Here is a 20,011-nt window from a genome sequence, read left to right as displayed (position 1 = left end):
CTTGGAAAGAATGGTCCCAAATCTGCACACAGAAATCACTCCCTACGAAAGTAAAAGACTGGGCAGGCGATGCAAAATGCCGCCAATAAAAAGTAGGGGCGCCATTGGTACACTAAGAGAAAACACCATAAGTGTCCGGGGCCCAAAACTGTTCAACAGCCTCCCATCAAGCATTAGGGGAATTGCCAATAAACCCCTGGCTGCCTTCAAGAGAGAGCTGGACAGATACCTAAAGTCAGTGCCGGATCAGCCGGGCTGTGGCTCGTACGTCGGACTGCGTGCGGCCAGCAGTAACAGCCTGGTTGATCAGGCCCTGATCCATCGGGAGGCCTGGTCGTGGACCGGGCCGCGGGGGCGTTGATCCCCGGAATAACCTCCAGGTAACCTCCAGGTAACTAGTCGGTCAATGATAAAAAGGTTTGTTTTCGAACACTGCATACCTCAGTGGGTGTGGCTTCAAGGCTAGTCGAAACAATTACACAACCTGCAGGTGAAGTTAATATCACCATTATGATACTGTACACATACATACAAAATAATCCCAAATCTTCATCTGGTGACGACTTAACTAGTCAAAGATAAACCGATTTGTTTTTGGACACTGCATACCTCAGTGGGTGTGACCACTTGGCTAGCCAAAATAAAGGCACAACTCGTGAGTAAAATGATGATCAGGGCGACACTGACAGTTGTGGGACTGACGCAAGAGATCAAATAGGAAAAGGTTTGTTCGCATTATAGCTACGCCACGTTGACACAACACGTGAAAGGTCGAGCACATAATTCTATTCACGGGGAGGCACTAAACCTGTAGGCGTCATACAGAGTCTGGGGAATGGGAGGTAATGTGGTTTGACATGAAGGGGAGGGCAGCCCAAATTCCTTGGATCAAGAGCCCTTCACTGGCATTAGAACACTTCCTCTATCACTTTGAAGGAAGAGTGTCTTGGGTAAAATTGAGTTCCCTTGGGACCACTGAGAGAGGGCATATGACAAATGAAACTCACCTGACTACTTAATGAGCTTAGTCTGGACGTCTATCTTACCTGACGTGCCCTTGACCTGTACCTGTACTTATCTCGCCTCTGGTGACCTGTTACAGCCTGCATATGCTCTACGCCCTACATTCCTATACTCTTGTCAACCCCCCCCCCCCCCCCCCCAAAAAAAAAAAAAAAAAAAACTTTCAACTAAAAATATTTACAAAAATAAGTCAGCTTTTAACAAAATCTAAACACACACACACACACATTATATATATATATATATATATATATATATATATATATATATATATATATATATATATAGTCACAATCAATGCAAATGAGAGAGGGAGTGTGGAGGGAGAAAGGAGAAAGTAGAGAGAAAGGAGAGAGAAAGGAGAGAGAAAGGAGGAGAGAGAGAGAGAGAGAGAGAGAGAGAGAGAGAGAGAGAGAGAGAGAGAGAGAGAGAGAGAGAGAGAGAGAGAGAGAGAGAGAGTTAGTTTTGCATATTCTGAAATCACCTGTTTACTGTGATCTTATTGCATTAATGGACAGAGTGGTTGTTTTGCATACATATATATATATATATATATATATATATATATATATATATATATATATATATATATATATATATATATGCAAAATTGACCAGTTTTGCATATGTCGTGCCGAATATGTAAAACTGGTTAATTAGCAAGAACTCATTTAAAATTTAAGTCCTTTCTAAAATTTTCTCTTATACGTTTAAACATATATTTATTTCATTAATGTTGATGTAAACATTTATAATTTTGCACCAAAAGAATCTTAGAAAACTTACCTAACCTTATTATAACAAGCCCAATTTATTTTAGCCTAACCCAACTAAATATATTTTAGATTTGTTTACAATAATTTAATACTAAACAAACACAGTGAAATATATTTTTTTTCGTTAGGTTCAGGATGATTTTGGCGAAATTATTACATACACAAATTTTCACTTGTCCTATATGGCAAGATGAGCGATGCTATTTAAGCCAAGTTCTGCCTATTCGGCACGACACATATACTACCTAATATATATATATATATATATATATATATATATATATATATATATATATATATATATATATATATATATATATATATATATATATATTAGGTAGTAGGTTGGTAGACAGCGGATGGTACCACTATGACCCCGCCTCCGCCTGCTTCACCTCACCTCACTACAGTATATAAGCCACGTCTACGGCCCTATGATGTACATTCTACAATATTGATGGACTGAACACATCGACTCCAGGCTGAGGGACTGATTACCTCATACTCCTCCTCTCCTTACGCCTTCCTCTTTGTATTGGACTGATGAAGCCACTGTGTGGCGAAACGTTTCCTGAGTAAAGATTCCCATATGCTGCATAAGTGTCTCAATCTTCAACTTGTCTGTTTTTCAAACCATTCATCACACACACACATATATATATATATATATATATATATATATATATATATATATATATATATATATATATATATATATATATATAATATATATCACACTGGTCGTCTCCCACCAAGGCAGGTTTTTTATTCTCTTTACATTTAGTAATTTATATAGCCCCTTACTCTTGGCATTTTTGTCACCTCTTAAGACTCACATGGCATACCTGCCTGGAGTGTACCTGGAGGGTGTTCCGGGTGGTCAACGCCCCATGGCCCAGTCCTTGACCAAGCCTCCCGGTGGATCAGGGCCTGATCAACCAGGCTGTTACTGCTGGCTGCACGTAGTCAAACATACGAACCACAGCCCAGATGATTAGGTACTGACTTTAGGTAACTGTCCAGCTCCCTCTTGAAGGCATCCAGGGGTTTATAGATAATTCCCCTTATGCCTGGTGGGAGGCTGTTGAGCAGTCTTAGACCCCGAATACTGACTGTGTTCTCTTAATGTACTAATGGTTTCCCTACTTTTCACTAGGGGTATATTTCACCATCTGCCCAGTCTTTCGCTTTCGTAGGGAGTGATTTCTGTGTGCAGATTTGGGACCAGTCTCTCTATGAGGAAGAATTCTCCACTTCCCTATGGAGTATATATATATATATATATATATATATATATATATATATATATATATATATATATATATCAGCCTTTTCTTCTAGTTTGCATATATTAACCTATCTTGTTACATGTGGACCTCTTAATGATTTATAAGGATTTTTTTTATATAAAACACTGAATATACCGAGTACCTCTTGGTATTTAAAGTTTCTATCGAGAAACTACTGCGGTTATCACAGGCTGGAGTACTAAAATTCTTTAATAAGTTCAACGATAGAAGAAAGCAATGATTTGACTGAATAGTAGTAGACGAGTGGATTGATGATTTACAATGTTGATCGCTTGATCCTGGAAGGTAATTTTGCGTGATGAGTGGAATAAACCGTTGAAGTTGTGATATTGGATGAGAGCACTTTGAGGGAGTAGGGCAAAAGCCCAGGACATAAACTAGTGGGGAGGGGGGGGGGTGAAAAAAAAAAAGACAAAAGCTCAGAAAGCTAACCCACCCGTAACCCATCTCAACTTAAGGGGCTTTTGTCAGGATCCCGAAGTTCGTAGTAGCTTTAAAAACAAGTTGGACATTTTTGTTTTAATTCTGGAAGAATGGCTAAACCCATATGGGTTATAAAGCTCTCCAGGAATGAGAGGCAATCAGGTTCAATCCAAAGGGGGGGACAAATCCAGTTCCTTGGATCATGAGTTCCTCGCCGGCATCCAGGCTCCCTTGAGTACAAATTAGGCAGATGAATGTTTGGGAGTGCAGTACTCTTCCGTTCTAACTCATGAGCCCCTCAAGGAAGGTTCCTTGATGCTGGTGAAGGGCTCTTGATGTAGAGAACTGGCTCTGTGCTCCAGTTCCCTGAATTAAGTCTGAATACCTTCCATCCCCCCCCCCACAGGCACTGTATAATCCTACTGATTTAATACTTCCCCTTGCTTATAATAATAATAATCTAACTCATGAGACACTGCAACACAATATTTAGTAATTAAAAAATTCTCAGTACTATATATGTACTTCACGTAATTATTATTATAATAAAGGAGGCATTATAAAGACATACAACTAAAATTTAGCATAAGATAATCAGCTCATATTAGGAAAAGTGGATTTTCTGGCTCAGAACTTGCGGAAAATAGGTAAGCAGCATTTTCCGCTCACAATACATGAATAACAAGACATACGGGAACAATTATTATATAATCTCCATACATGGAGCAACCAGGAAGTTACTACCATTCATTTATTGATTGTCAACCTCACGCACATACTAACATACATATTAACTTCTTAAGACATGACATTCCTGCATTGTCTCCTCTCTCTTACATATCTTTAATAGGATGAAGGACACGCCTGAGCTTAGAGTAAGTTAATAGAGAGTTCAGTCACTCTTTGCAAGCAATATGAGTTCAGTCACTCCTTGAAAACATTGTCATAAATGATGGGACAAGATGTACTCACAGTTCCTCGACCCAGGAGGGAAGGTTGGCTGGCACTCGAGTGATGCCACTCTTGGAGCAGTCGACAATAGCCCCCAGGCAGAGACAGACACTAGGACAGTCGGCATGACACACCTGCCACAGCACAACCTGCACCACCACCATCCTTGTCAACCAAAACAATCCCCTCGCAGCCGCCATCTTTCCAAGGACAACACCAATATGTCCTAAATCATGTAATATTTGGCATACTGCGCCAGCCTATCCACTCTTAATTGTTTTTCCTGGTACCACAACACAAATGTCAAATAAAAGTTCGTCGGTATTGTCTACCCAAAAGTATAATTAACTAATACTACACTGGCTTGACGGAGCGAGGAGCAACACATCCACCTTCAACCATGACATGTCACAAACTGAGCCCGATGGGCACTGAGAAGGTGGTTTTCATTGGCCGTCTCACTTCCCAGACGCTCCCTTATTGGCCACATGCTTATAAGATCTCGCAGCTGATTGGCTAGATAGTGCTTAATTATCTTTGCATGTTGTGATTCCGAAATCAACATCGCAGTTGCCAAGAGATAACAATGATAAAACACTTATATACATAAATATATTCTTCAATATACCAAGATCTCTACACTTATTTACCAGCTCAGTGATAAACATGGCGCATGTTCACCTTATTTATCATTCACAATTTAACAGTGACCTTTATATGCTCCCCGCCCCCACATACACATGTACAAGATATAAGCAAATATAATAAAGAAAATATCGTATAATAAAACAAAGGCAAGGTGATAAAACATTTACCTTACGTTTATCTTAGGATGAGTCCGGGGGGGTCGTCGCCTCTACGGTCCGGTCCCCCAATATATATATATACATATATATATATGTCGTGCTGAATAGGCAGAACTTGCGATCTTGGCTTAAATAGCAACGTTCATCTTGCCATATAGGACAAGTAAAAATTTATGTATGCAATAATTTCGCCAAAATCATTCTGAACCTAACGAAAAAAATATATTTGATTGTGTTTGTTTAGTATTAAATTACTGCAAACGTATTTAAAATATATTTAGTTGGGTTAGGCTAAAATAAATTGCTCTTGTTATAATAAGGTTAGGTAAGTTTTCTAAGATTCTTTTGGTGCAAAATTAAAAATTTTTACATTAACATTAATGAAAAATATATATCTTTAAACGTATAAGAGAAAATTTTAGAAAGGACTTAATTTTAAATGAGTTCTTGCTAACTGACCAGCTTTACATATTCGGCACGACATATATATATATATATATATATATATATATATATATATATATATATATATATATATATATATATATATATATATATATATATATATTTATTGATTTAGGTAGTAGGTTGGTAGACAGCAACCGCCCAGGGAGGTACTACCATCCTGCCAAGTGAGTGTAAAACGAAAACCTGTAATTGTTTTACATGATGGTAGGATTGCTGGTGTCCATTTTTCTGTCTCAGGTACGTCTTGCTACTTCTACTTACACTTAGGTCGCACTACACATACATATACAAGCATATATATACACACCCCTCTGGGTTTTCTTCTATTTTCTTACTAGTTCTTGTTCTTGTTTATTTCCTCTTACCTCCATGGGGAAGTGGAACAGAATTCTTCCTCCGTAAGCCATGCGTGTTGTAAGAGGCGACTAAAATGCCGGGAGCAAGGGGCTAGTAACCTCTTCTCCTGTATATATTACTGAATGTAAAAGGAGAAACTTTCGTTTTTTCTTTTGGGTGGGATACGGCCGGTGTGTTGAAAGAAGAATATATATGTATATATATATATATATATATATATATATATATATATATATATATATATATATATATATATATATATATATATATATATATATATATATATATAAGGCAGAGTTAATCTAAAAGGAAATATAATAAAACAAAGGTAATAAGGGGAAATGTGCTATTATAATCATAACTAAGTGCTAAACCCATAAGGGTCATACAGAGCTGCAGGAAATGTGATAAAGCAATTGTTATAATAAAACAAGTGTTATAAAGCAAGTGCTGTTTACCTGGAGTTTACCTGGAGAGAGTTCCGGGGGTCAACGCCCCCGCGGCCCGGTCTGTGACCAGGCCTGTAACAAGTGTTATAAAGCAAGTATTGTAACAAGTGTTATAAAGCAAATGTTGTAACAAGTGATAATAAAACAAGTATTATAAAGCAAGTGTTGTAACAAGTGTTAATAAAACAAGTGTTATAAAGCAAGTGTTGTAACAAGGGTTAACAAAACAAGTGTTATAAAGTGTTGTAACAAGTGTTAATAAAACAAGTGTTATAAAGTGTTGTAACAAGCATTAATAAAACAAGTGTTATAAAGCAAGTGTTGTAACAAGTGATAATAAAACAAGTGTTATAAAGCAAGTGTTGTAACAAGTCAGATCACTGACAGTGATAAGGATATGTGTGAAATTCTCAGTACCTACTTCCTCTCAGTTTTCACCCAGGAAAATACTAGCGATATTCCTGAAATAATAGATTATGTAGAACAGGATGATAATAAACTATGTATGATTGCGGTAACTAGTGACATGGTCCTTAGACAAATAGAGAAACTAAAACCCAACAAATCCCCAGGCCCTGATGAACTGTTTGCAAGGGTGTTAAAGGAATGTAAAGAGGAACTTAGCATACCCTTGGCTAATCTATTTAACATATCACTACAAACTGGCATAGTGCCTGATAAGTTGAAAATGGCATGTGTAATACCTATTTACAAGGCAGGTGACAGGTCCTTGGTTTCGAACTATAGACCAATAAGCCTTACCTCCATAGTGGGAAAATTTATGGAATCAATAATTACCGAAGCAATTCGTAGCCATCTTAACAGGCACAGATTGATTAATGAATCTCAACACGGTTTTATAAAGATGCGTTCCTGTCTTACGAATTTACTAACTTTTTTTACTAAGGTGTTTGAGGAGGTAGATCATGGTAATGAATATGATATTGTGTATATGGACTTCAGTAAGGCTTTCGATAGAGTTCCACATCAGAGGTTATTGTGGAAACTTAAGGCACACGGAACAGGAGGAGAATTTTTTTCCTGGGTAGAGGCATGGCTGACAAATAGGCAGCAGAGAATTTGTATAAATGGGGAGAAATCAGAATGGGGGCACGTCACAAGCGGTGTTCCTCAGGGGTCAGTGTTGGGCCTGTTGTTGTTCACAATTTACATAAACGACATAGATGAGGGGATAAATAGCGATATAAGCAAATTTGCTGATGACACCAAAATAGGCCGTCCAATTCATTCTAATGAAGACACTAGAGCACTCCAGGATGATTTAAATAGACTGATGCAATGGTCGGAGAAGTGGCAGATGCAGTTTAATATTGACAAATGCAAAGTTCTAAATGTTGGACAGTTAAATAACCATGCAAAATATAAGCTAAATAATGTAGATCTTAATACGACTGATTGCGAAAAGGATTTAGGAGTTCTGGTTAGCAGTAATCTAAAACCAAGACAACAGTGCATTAGTGTTCGCAATAAAGCTAACAGAATTCTTGGCTTCATATTTAGAAGTATAAATAATAGAAGTCCTCAGGTTGTTCTTCCACTCTATATATCATTGGTTAGGCCTCACTTAGACTATGCTGCTCAATTCTGGTCACCGTATTACAGAATGGATATAAATGCACTGGAAAACGTACAGAGGAGGGTGACAAAGATGATCCCATGTATCAGAAATCTTCCCTATGAGGATAGACTGAGGGCCCTGAATCTGCACTCTCTAGAAAGGCGTAGAATTAGGGGGCATATGATCCAGGTGTATAAATGGAAAACAGGAATAAATAAAGGGGATGTAAATAGCGTGCTGAAAATTTCCAGCCAAGAGAGGACTCGCAGCAATGGTTTCAAGTTGGAAAAATTCAGATTCAGGAAGGATATAGGAAAGCATTGGTTTGGTAATAGAGTTGTGGATGAGTGGAACAAACTCGCGAGTACAGTTATTCAGGCTAAAACGTTGTGTAGTTTTAAAAATAGGTTAGATAAATACATGAGTGGGTGTGGGTGGGTGTGAGTTGGACCTGATTAGCTTGTGCTGCTGGGTCTGGTGCCGGTCTCCATCTTTGAGTGGGGGTGACCAGACTGGGTGGGTCATTGGGCAAATCCGGGGGGGATCATTGGGCTAATCCGGGGGGAGGGACATGGACCTGCTCCTCATGGGTCAGTAGACCTGTTGCAGTGTTCCTTCTTTCTTATGTTCTTATGTTTTTAAGTGTTAATAAAACAAGCGTTAATAAAACAAGTGTTAACAAAGCAAGTGTTGTAACAAGTGTTAATAATGCAAGTGTTGTAACAAGTGTTATAAAGCCGTGTTGTAACAAGTGTTAATAAAACAAGTGTTATAAAGCCGTGTTGTAACAAGTGTTAATAAAACAAGTGTTATAAAGCCGTGTTGCAACAAGTGTTAATAAAACAAGTGTTATAAAGCAAGTGTTGTAACAAGTGTTAATAAAACAAGTGTTATAAAGAAAGTGTTGTAACAAGTGTTATAAAGCAAGTGTTGTAACAAGTGTTAATAAAACAAGTGTTATAAAGAAAGTGTTGTAACAAGTGTTATAAAGCAAGTGTTGTAACAAGTGTTAATAAAACAAGTGTTATAAAGAAAGTGTTGTAACAAGTGTTATAAAGCAAGTGTTGTAACAAGTGTTATAAAGCAAGTGTTGAAGTGTTAATAAAACAAGTGTTATAATAAAGCAAGTGTTTGTAAAACAAGTGTTATAAAGCAATTGTTAATAAAGCAAGTGGTTTAAAGCAAGTGTTAAAGCAAATGTTAATAAAGCAAAAATGTTATACACTATAATAAATGTTATAAAGCAAGAGATTTATAATAAAGCAAAAGTGTTATAATGAAGATAAAGTGATACAATAAAGCAAATGTTACATAATAAATTACTACTATATATTAAAAAAAGCTCTAAACCCGAATGGGTCAGGAACACTGAGCCAGGCCTACTGGCCCACATGAAGGAACACTGAGCCAGGCCTACTGGCCCACATGAAGGAACACTGAGCCAGGCCTACTGGCCCACATGGAGGAACACTGAGCCAGGCCTACTGGCCCACATGGAGGAACACTGAGCCAGGCCTACTGGCCCACATGAAGGAACACTGAGTCAGGCCTACTGGCCCACATGAAGGAACACTGAGCCAGGCCTACTGGCCCACATGAAGGAACACTGAGCCAGGCCTACTGGCCCACATGAAGGAACACTGAGCCAGGCCTACTGGCCTACATGGAGGAACACTGAGCCAGGCCTACTGGCCCACATGGAGGAACACTGAGCCAGGCCTACTGGCCCACATGAAGGAACACTGAGTCAGGCCTACTGGCCCACATGAAGGAACACTGAGCCAGGCCTACTGGCCCACATGAAGGAACACTGAGCCAGGCCTACTGGCCCACATGAAGGAACACTGAGCCAGGCCTACTGGCCCACATGGAGGAACACTGAACCAGGCCTACTGGCCCACATGGAGAAACACTGAGCCAGGCCTACTGGCCCACATGGAGAAACACTGAGCCAGGCCTACTGGCCCACATGGAGAAACACTGAGCCAGGCCTATTGGCTCACATGGAGGAACACTGAGCCAGGCCTACTGGCCCACATGGAGAAACACTGAGCCAGGCCTACTGGCCCACATGGAGAAACACTGAGCCAGGCCTACTGGCCCACATGGAGGAACACTGAGCCAGACCTACTGGCCCACATGAAGTAACACTGAGCCAGGCCTACTGGCCCACATGAAGGAACACTGAGCCAGGCCTACTGGCCCACATGAAGGAACACCGAGCCAGGCCTACTGGCCCACATGAAGGAACACTGAGCCAGACCTACTGGCTCACATGAAGAAACACTGAAAAGGACTACTGGCCCACATGGAGGAACACTGAGTCAGGCCTACTGGCCCACATGAAGGAACATTGAGCCAGGCCTACTGGCCCACATGAAAGAACACTGAGCCAGGTCTACTGGCCCACATAAAAGAACACTGAGCCAGGACTACTGGCTCACATGAAGGAACACTGAGCCAGGCCTACTGGCCCACATGAAGGAACACTGAGCCAGGCCTACTGGCCCACATGAAGGAACACTGAGCCAGGCCTACTGGCCCACATGGAGAAACACTGAGCCAGGCCTACTGGCCCACATGAAGGAGCACTGAGCCAGGCGTACTGTCTCACATGAAGGAACACTGAGCCAGGCCTACTGGCCCACATGAAGGAACACTGAGCCAGGCCTACTGGCCCACATGAAAGAACACTGAACCAGGTCTACTGGCCCACATAAAAGAACACTGAGCCAAGCCTACTGGCCCACATGGAGAAACACTGAGCCAGGCCTACTGGCCCACATGAAGGAACACTGAGCCAGGCCTACTGGCCCACATGAAGGAACACTGAGCCAGGCCTACTGGCCCACATGGAGAAACACTGAGTCAGGCCTACTGGCCCACATGAAGGAACACTGAACCAGGCCTACTGGCTCACATGGAGAAACACTGAGCCAGGCCTACTGGCCCACATGGAGGAACACTGAGCCAGGCCTACTGGCTCACATGAAGGAACACTGAGCCAGGCCTACTGGCCCACATGGAGGAACACTGAGCCAGGCCTACTGGCCCACATGAAGGAACACTGAGCCAGGCCTACTGGCTCACATGAAGGAACACTAAGTCAGGCCTACTGGCCCACATGGAGGAACACTGAGCCAGGCCTACTGGCCCACATGAAAGAACACTGAGCCAGGCCTACTGGCCCACATAAAAGAACACTGAGCCAGGACTATTGGCCCACATGGAGGAACACTGAGCCAGGCCTACTGGCCCACATGAAGGAACACTGAGCCAGGCCTACTGGCCCACATGAAGGAACACTGAGCCAGGCCTACTGGCCCACATGAAGGAACACTGAGCCAGGCCTACTGGCCCACATGGAGAAACACTGAGCCAGGCCTACTGGCCCACATGAAGGAACACTGAGCCAGGCCTACTGGCCCACATGGAGAAACACTGAGCCAGGCCTACTGGCTCACATGAAGGAACGCTGAGCCAGGCCTACTGGCCCTCATGGAGAAACACTAACTCAGGCCTACTGGCCCACATGGAGGAACACTGGGCCAGGCCTACTGGCTCACATGAAAGAACACTGAGCCAGGCCTACTGGCCCACATGAAGGAACACTGAACCAGGGCTACTGGCTCACATGGAGAAACACTGAGCCAGGCCTACTGGCCCACATGGAGGAACACTGAGCCAGGCCTACTGGCCCACATGAAGAAACACTGAGCCAGGCCTACTGGCCCACATGGAGGAACACTGAGCCAGGCCTACTGGCCCAAATGGAGAAACACTGAGCCAGGCCTACTGGCCCACATGGTCTGGACATATACTCCATATCACTGATGGACTAGTAGTGTATGAAATGCTATAAATAATAACTGGATTGCCGCAAAAAAATGTTTATATAGGCCGACCCCTACCCCACCTTCCCTCCACTACACATTTACACACTCTCGAAGTCATTCTGTTTTGTTCCATTCTCTCTCTGAACCACCTCAAGAACCCCTCCTCAGCCCTCTGGATAACAGTTTTGGTAATCCCGCACCTCCTCCTAATTTCCAAACTACGAATTCTCTGCACTATATTCAGCCCTCAGACTTGACATCTCCACCGCCTCCAGCTTTCTCCTTGTTGCAACATTCACCGCCCATTCTTCACACCCATATAAGAGCGTTTGTATAACTATACTCTCATACATTCCCCTCTTTGCTTCTAGGGGGCAAAGTTCTTTGTCTCCACAGACTCCTAAGTGCACCACTCACCTTTCTCCCCTCATCAGTTCTAAGATTCACCTCATCTTTCATAGATCCATCTGCTGACACGTCCACTCCTAAATATCTGAATACATTCACCTCCTCCATACTCTCTCCCTCCAGTCTGATATCCAGTCTTTCGTTACCTAATTTTTTTTGTTATCCTCATCACGGCTTGGAAATGTATAAATAAAATAACCAGGAAAAAGACTGGCAATGTTGCTCATCCCTTTCATCTTGAAGAAGCAAATGACCTCATAAATGACTGGTCCAAAACATCCAGGCATGAAAACCTTCCATCTCATATTAGAAAAATCTTAGAGAGTTCTTCTGAAGAAATGTTGAAACATTAATTTTATGAGCCAAAATATTGATGAGAGTGATTGCCTCTTCACCGAGTATGAATTAGGTAATGCATTAACTAAAGGTCTATCAACTGCTCCTGGAGAGGATGGTATAACCTATGATATTCTTAGAACTCTAAGGCACGTGCCTGATAACCCTTTGTTGGCACTGTATAATACCAGTTAGATTAGGGAGTTCTTCTTACTTCCTGGACCAATTGTGCCTATCCCTAGCCCCAACAACCTGATTCATTTAGACCGATTTCCTTAACTAGTTTGTCTTTGTAAAACTTTTGAAAGAATAATACTTAACAGACTATACTTCAGAATAAGACACCAACTTTCCCCTTACCTGTATGGGTTCATGAATGAAATGTAAAAGTATTTCCACCTTTCTCACTGCACACACCTCTACTAGTTTTACCACATTTCTTGATCTAAAATCTGCATTTGATATCGCAAGCAGAACCGTTATACTACATGAACTAGCCAAAATGAATATTGGTAGTAGTTTACTCTGCTGGATAGTAGGATACCTGTCAAACAGAGTATCCTCTGTCCTCTACCAAGGCTTTAGAAGCGAGTCTAAACAATTGTCCCTAGGTACACCGCAGGGAGGAGTTCTCAGTCCCATGCTATTTAATGTTCTGATTAATGCTCTCCTTAATGCTCTACCTGCCTCACCTAAACATATAGCTATAAGCTATGCTGATGACATCATGATCCATACAACAGGGCATAAGATGAGTACCATTCTTAATGAGGTTCAAGCAATTTGTAATCGACTAGGCCTCATAATATCTTCCTCTAAAACGAAGATATTAACAAGTAAACGACATCCCCCGCCCATCTATTTGCAGGGTGAAATCATTAGCTACGTTAAAACTTACAGATATCTTGGTGTAGATGTACCCTTTAACAAATCCACTATATCACAACTAAATAAGAAATGCAAAGCTAGGCTAAATGCTCTCAAAGCTGTTGCTGGCTACAACCCCAACTATGATGCTAATGTGAGAATCGTGAGAATGATGTACATAGCCTATGTAAGGTCCTTAATTGATTATGCTGCTCCCATGTTGATATTAGCTAGAGAAAGTTCTCTCCGACCCTTGGAGTTAATGCAAATTGAAGCTCAATATTATTCTTGGTTGTCCCAAATCTACAAAGGTTCTTAATATCAGGAAGGAGCTTGGTATTTCTAGTGTCAGTGATAGGACTGTTGAGATTAACACTGCACTCGGTATTAAAATGTTAAGAAATGAACCAGACACTGTCACAATGAATCTTACTAAATGTCTAGAAGTAAATACACACAGATGTAAACTGATTGTGAAAACATGCAATTACATTAAATTTTATAACCTGCATGAACTGTATCACTGTAGACAACAAGAGCATTTCACCCCTCCATGGAAGGTGTGTTCATTTAATATATCACATACTTGCAAACCCCTCCCATGATGCTCATTGCTAGTAATCCCTTCCTTAAATCACTTATAAATAACAAAAAAAGGCACAATACCGTGACTGGAACAGTACACAAATAACCCGCACATAAAAGAGAGGAGCTTACGACGACATTTCGGCCCAACTTGGACCACTTACAAACTCGGACCGAAACGTCGTCCTAAGCTCCTCTCTCCTATCTGCCGGTTATTTGTGTATTAAATCACTTGTTAAAGCAACTGCTGAAAAAGAAATTTCTCGCCTAGCTGGTAGTAATAAGTTATCACAAGTTATATACACTGATGGATCTAAACAGGAGTCTTCTGGCAGGGCTGCATCTGCTCTTGTTGCCACCTCCCTAGTTAAGAACCATAATAAACTTGTTGAACTAGGCACAAGAATTAACAACTGGGCGTCTACACTGCAAACTGAATTGTTTGCAATCCTAATGGCGCTAAAGCTAACCTATGACACTGAGCTTGACTCTATCATCATTACTGATTCTATGTCATCACTGAAGGCTCTTGGCTCATATATTGACTTCAACAACATTCTCATTGGAGAAGCCAGGTATAGATATTCAAAAATTAGGGACAAAGGAATTAATGTACAATTGCTATGGATCCCATCACACATTGGATTACTCCTTCATGATAAAGTTGATATGTTCAATTCAAAGTTTATTCTCTATAAGGATTACAATGCTGAGTTTACAGAATTTGGTTATTGTGTGGTTTACCTGTAGTAAAATAATAATTACAGAGTGTACCACTAGAACACCTAGCATGGCTAGGCATTTCGGGCAGACTTAGATTAAATCTTAAATTTAAAATATTACAAATTATGAGGTAAGTTGGTATTATGGCTAAGTGACTAAATACTAGTTTGTGAGTTTAGCAATGTGAATGCTTTTGTTTTGGCACAATACATAGTTTCAGTAGTGGAGTATCACAGGCCAACTTATGACTAGTTAGGATTCATTATTTTAAGATTGAGATTGATATTTCTGTTTATGGTCAAATGGGTGAGTGAGTGTGAGAACCACCAGGTGGTTAGCCGAGAAGAGTACCCAGAAGGAGAATGTAGAATATAACTTTGGTATAACTGTGTCTAGCATTAGGAATAATATTAGGAGAGAAGTAAATAATGAAAATGATTGTTATAGGAATGCAGTTAGAAGCCTGAGTAGATATATAACCCACTATGATAACATGAACGTAGATAAATATTGTGGAAAATTGCATTTATCTGAATGTAACTCATTATATACATAACAGAAAATGATAACAAAGATAATTATTATTTATCAGCGTTACATAGACAAGTAGGAATTTGGGACACCTAGGTCGCAAAAATGTCCCCCTTCGATACCTACCACTGTCATAACCACAAGTTGCCCTGGACCTATTAATTAAATGAAATATACATACACCAGGAATACTGGTAAATATATAAATTTGTGGACTGTATATTAAAAATAATAAATGGTTATATATATACACAATTACATAACAGAAGGAAAATATATCTTAATATCACTCACCAATTTGACTGGATATTAAGTTGTATCATACTCAGAAAAACCTCACTAACTAAATTGATGAAAACACTGCTGGCCAGAATTACACACAAATCTAGAGAGCTTATCTGAGGTTCCTGGAGCTGTCTTGTCCAGTCGTCTGATATCTCAAGTTATGCAGGAATGCACATCCACCAATTTCGCCTCCTATTTGAGAGGTGTCAACACAATTTTAACCTCTAGAGCACGAAAAATTCTTCCCATTACACCAACGTTTGTACAAAATTCAAAACCAAGATGGCGAGTCTCGTCTGCGCAGACGCAGGCTTTCCGTTTTCTATGACATAAATATTATTAAATACAGCATGACCATCTATTTACATATAAATACTTAATTTCTGTGAAATATATACAGTATTTTCCACAAATTTGTTTATGGAGCAACGTGCAATGTGAACAGACTGACTGATGTTGTAGTGGCCAGGCTTAAGCTTGGTTACAAGTACTTCTGGCAGTTTGGGTGACACACAGATGATTAAACTATATGCAAATTATGTGGTCAGGCATATGCTCACTGTCTTGAGCACTGTGCTTAATTGTCCACTTATTGAGGAATACAGAGATAAACAGTATAATAACCTATATGACATGTCAAGATATCTTGTTAATGAAAATAAGATACCAGATATACTTAGGAAATTTCCTAATTTGCTTGTAACAGATAAGTGAACTGTAGATATAAATCCAAATGTACACCTGTTAACCCTTTTGGGGCCTAGTTCCTAGGCCTTTTGTGTATCTATATGCTCTTGCGCTACCGTCCACAGGATGGATATGGGGTGCACAATAAACTAGCCACTTTGGTGGCAAAATCTAAAATCCTTACTCTTTCCTATATTCACTTTTAATTTTCTTCTTTTGCACACCCTACCAAACTCATCCACCAACCTCTGCAACTTCTTTTCATTATTATAATAAAAAAGAAGCGCTAAACCTACAAGGGTCATACAGAGCCGACTGGGAGGGAAGGATGCAGGGGCATTGGGTAGCAAGAGGGAGAGGAATGATTATTAGGTCATGGAGAGCCTCTCTTCAGAATCTCCCAGAAGCACAGTGTCATCAGCAAAGAGCAACTGTGACAACTCCCACTATGTAAGATACTTTATCTTTTAACTCCACACCTCTTGCCAAGACCCGAGCATTCACTTCTCTTACAACCCCATCTATAAATATATTAAACAACCACGGTGACATCACACATCCTTGTCTAAGACCTACTTTTACTGGGAAATAATCTCCCTCTCTCCTACATACTCTACCCTCGTATTATTATTATCATCATAATCAAAGGGGAAGCGCTAAACCCGTAGGATTACACAGCGCCTGTTGGGGGGGGATGTGGAAGGTATTAAGAATTAATTCAGGGAACTGAAGCACAGATTCAGTTCTCTAGATCAAGAGCCTCTCACCAGCATCAAGGAACCTTCCTTGAGGGAACTATCCTCGTAAAAACTCTTTCCTGCTTTCATACATTTGCAACATCTGCCACATTGCCCCCCCCCCCCTATCCAGTATCCACCCTGTCATTTGCCTTTTCCAAATCCATAAATGCCACAAAAACCTCTTTAGCCTTATCTAAATACTGTTCACTTATATGTTTCATTGTTAACACTTGGTCTACACACTCTCTACCTTTCCTAAAGCCTCCTTGTTCATCTGCTATCCTACCCTCCGTCTTACTCTCAATTCTTTCAATAATAATTCTACCATACACTTTACCAGGTATACTCAACAGACTTATTCCCCTATAATTTTTGCACTCTCTTTTGTCCGCTTTGCCTTTATATAAAGGAACTATGCATGCTCTCTGCCAATCCCTAGGTACCTTACCCTCTTCCATACATTTATTAAATAAAAGCACCAACCACTCCAAAACTAAATCCCCACCTGTTTTTAACATTTCTATCTTTATCCCATCAATCCCAGCTGCCTTACCACCTTTCATTCCACCCACTGCCTCACGAACTTCACCCACACTCACAACTGGCTCTTCCTCACTCCTACAAGATGTTATTCCTCCTTGCTCTATACAGGAAATCACAGCCTCCCTATCTTCATCAACATTTAACAATTCCTCAAAATATTCCCTCCATCTTCCCGATACCTCTAACTCTCCATTTAATAACTCTCCTCTCCTATTTTTAACTGTCAAATCTATTCATTCCCTCGGCTTCCTCAACTTATTAATCTCACTCCAAAACTTATTATTATTTTCAACAAAATTTGTTGATAACATCTCACCCACTCTCTCATTTGCTCTCTTTTTACATTGCTTCACCACTCTCTTAACCTCTCTTTTTCTCTCCATATACTCCTCCCTCCTTGCATCACTTCTACTCTGTAAAAACCTCTCATATGCTAACTTTTTCTCCCTTACTACTCTCTACATCATTCCACCAATCGCTCTTCTTCCCTTCTGCACTCGCTTTCCCATAACCACAAACTTCTGCTGAACACACTAACACACTTAAACCTACCTCATACATCTTCGACCCCATTGCCTATACTCTCACTAGCCCATCTATCCTCCTCCAATAGCTGTTTATATCTTACTCTAACTGCCTCCTCCTTTACTTTATAAACCTTCACCTCTCTCTTATTTACTGCTTCTATATTCCCTGTATCGCATTACTTTTTACTCTCACTGTAGCTACAACTAAAAAGTGATCTGATATATCTGTGTCCCCTATATAAATAGGTATACCCTGAAATCTACCCAACAGTCTTATCTACCTGTACATAGTCCAACAAACTACTGTCATTACGCCCTACATCATAACTTGTAGACTTAATCCTCTTTTTCTTAAAATATATATTACCTATAACCAAACCCCTTTGCATACAAAGTTCAATCAAAGGGCTCCCATTATCTTCACACCTGGCACCCCAAACATACCTACGACACCCTCTCTAAATGTTTATCCTACTTTAGTGAGAGGGTAATTGTGGTCCCCTACCACAATTACTCTCTCACTTGGTTCAAAGGTTCCTAAACAGCCGCTTAATATCTCCCAAAAACTCTCTCTCTCCTCTACACTCTCTTCTCAAGGTGCATACATACTTATTATGACCAGCTTTTTGCATCCGACTCTTATTTTAATCCATATAATCCTTGAATTTATATTTTATATTTGCTTTTGTCCTTCCATAACTGATCCTTTAACATTACTGATATCTCTTCCTTAGCTCTAACTCTCTCAAATACTCCAGACTTAATCCCATTTATTTCTCCCCACTGAAACTCGCCTACCCCCTTCAGCTTTGTTAAAACACCGCCCCTTGAGTGCTACTTTTTTATTTTGGGGAATTATTACAATGAAATAAAGCACTAAATCGAAAAGGGTCATGCAGTGCTGCAGGGCAGAAAATAGTGCCAGGGCTATAAACAGCTAAGTGGAGAGGGGATCAGAGGTGAGGGGAGAAAAGGGCTGGAAGGGTTGCTAAGGGCTATGCATCAAAGTTTGTACAGTAAAGCAGTTGCTGACAAAGTCAAAAAGTGATTGTTAGTCAAAGGCAGGGCCATCTACAAGAAGGGAAAATAAGGTAAGAGAGGTAGGGTGGCAGTGTCGGAGGCAAATCCTGGAAGCTCGCTGGTAAACCGGACAATCCACAAGAAAGTGAAGAACGGAAATAGGGACCCAACACACCTCACAGAGAGGAATAGGATGTCATTCCATGAGACACCCATGGGTAAGGCAAGTATGGCCGATGTGAAGATGTGAGAGCACAGTCTCCTGAGAAAGGCAATGGCCATGAAGATGGGGAGAGACGACTGTAAAATAATCCATGAATGGAATACCTCTAAGAAATTGGAAGATCATGTACCGCTGACTGTGCAGCAGCATCCGCCTATTCATTGCTCTGCACAGAAAATGACGTCTTTGTTTTTGTTGGCCACACAACATAACCAAAGTTGAATATGAAGGACCAGTGAATGAGGGAAATAAAATTGTTCAATGGCCTGTAAAGCTCTGAGGGAATCTGAAATGATCACAAATGCCGAAGGAGACATATGTAATACAGAGAAGCACTATGAAGATGGCATAGAACTCGGCTGTAAAAATACTAGCTGAGTCTAATAAATAACCCCGGACTACATCATCAGGGAACACCATTGCATACCCAACACTGTCAGAAGATTTAGAACCATCTGTATAAACAGGGATGGTGTATGTGACCGGAAAAAGAAAACGAGAAGCAGATGTAGGTAGGAGAGCTTTGGCGCATGGCAGTAGGGGAGAACAGACATGAAC

At 40.6% G+C, this 20,011-nt stretch overlaps 1 protein-coding gene across 1 annotated transcript in view; it reads right to left on the bottom strand.

Moving 5' to 3' along the window:
- Nucleotides 1-4,824, bottom strand: part of lbk (leucine-rich repeats and immunoglobulin-like domains protein lambik) — a 329,555-nt gene extending 324,731 nt beyond the window's left edge. Inside the window, exon 1 of the mRNA XM_070094246.1 lies at nt 4,505-4,824. Coding sequence (XP_069950347.1) covers nt 4,505-4,683 — 179 coding nt within the window. The 5' untranslated portion in view covers nt 4,684-4,824. The remainder of the gene's footprint in view (nt 1-4,504) is intronic.
- Between the last annotated feature and the right edge of the window lie 15,187 nt (nt 4,825-20,011).

This window comes from Cherax quadricarinatus, chromosome 45, assembly GCF_038502225.1.
Source record: "Cherax quadricarinatus isolate ZL_2023a chromosome 45, ASM3850222v1, whole genome shotgun sequence".
Classification (NCBI taxonomy): Eukaryota; Metazoa; Arthropoda; class Malacostraca; order Decapoda; family Parastacidae; genus Cherax; species Cherax quadricarinatus.
Note: the sequence above shows the minus strand (reverse complement) of the source record. Positions and strands in the feature narration are given on the sequence as shown.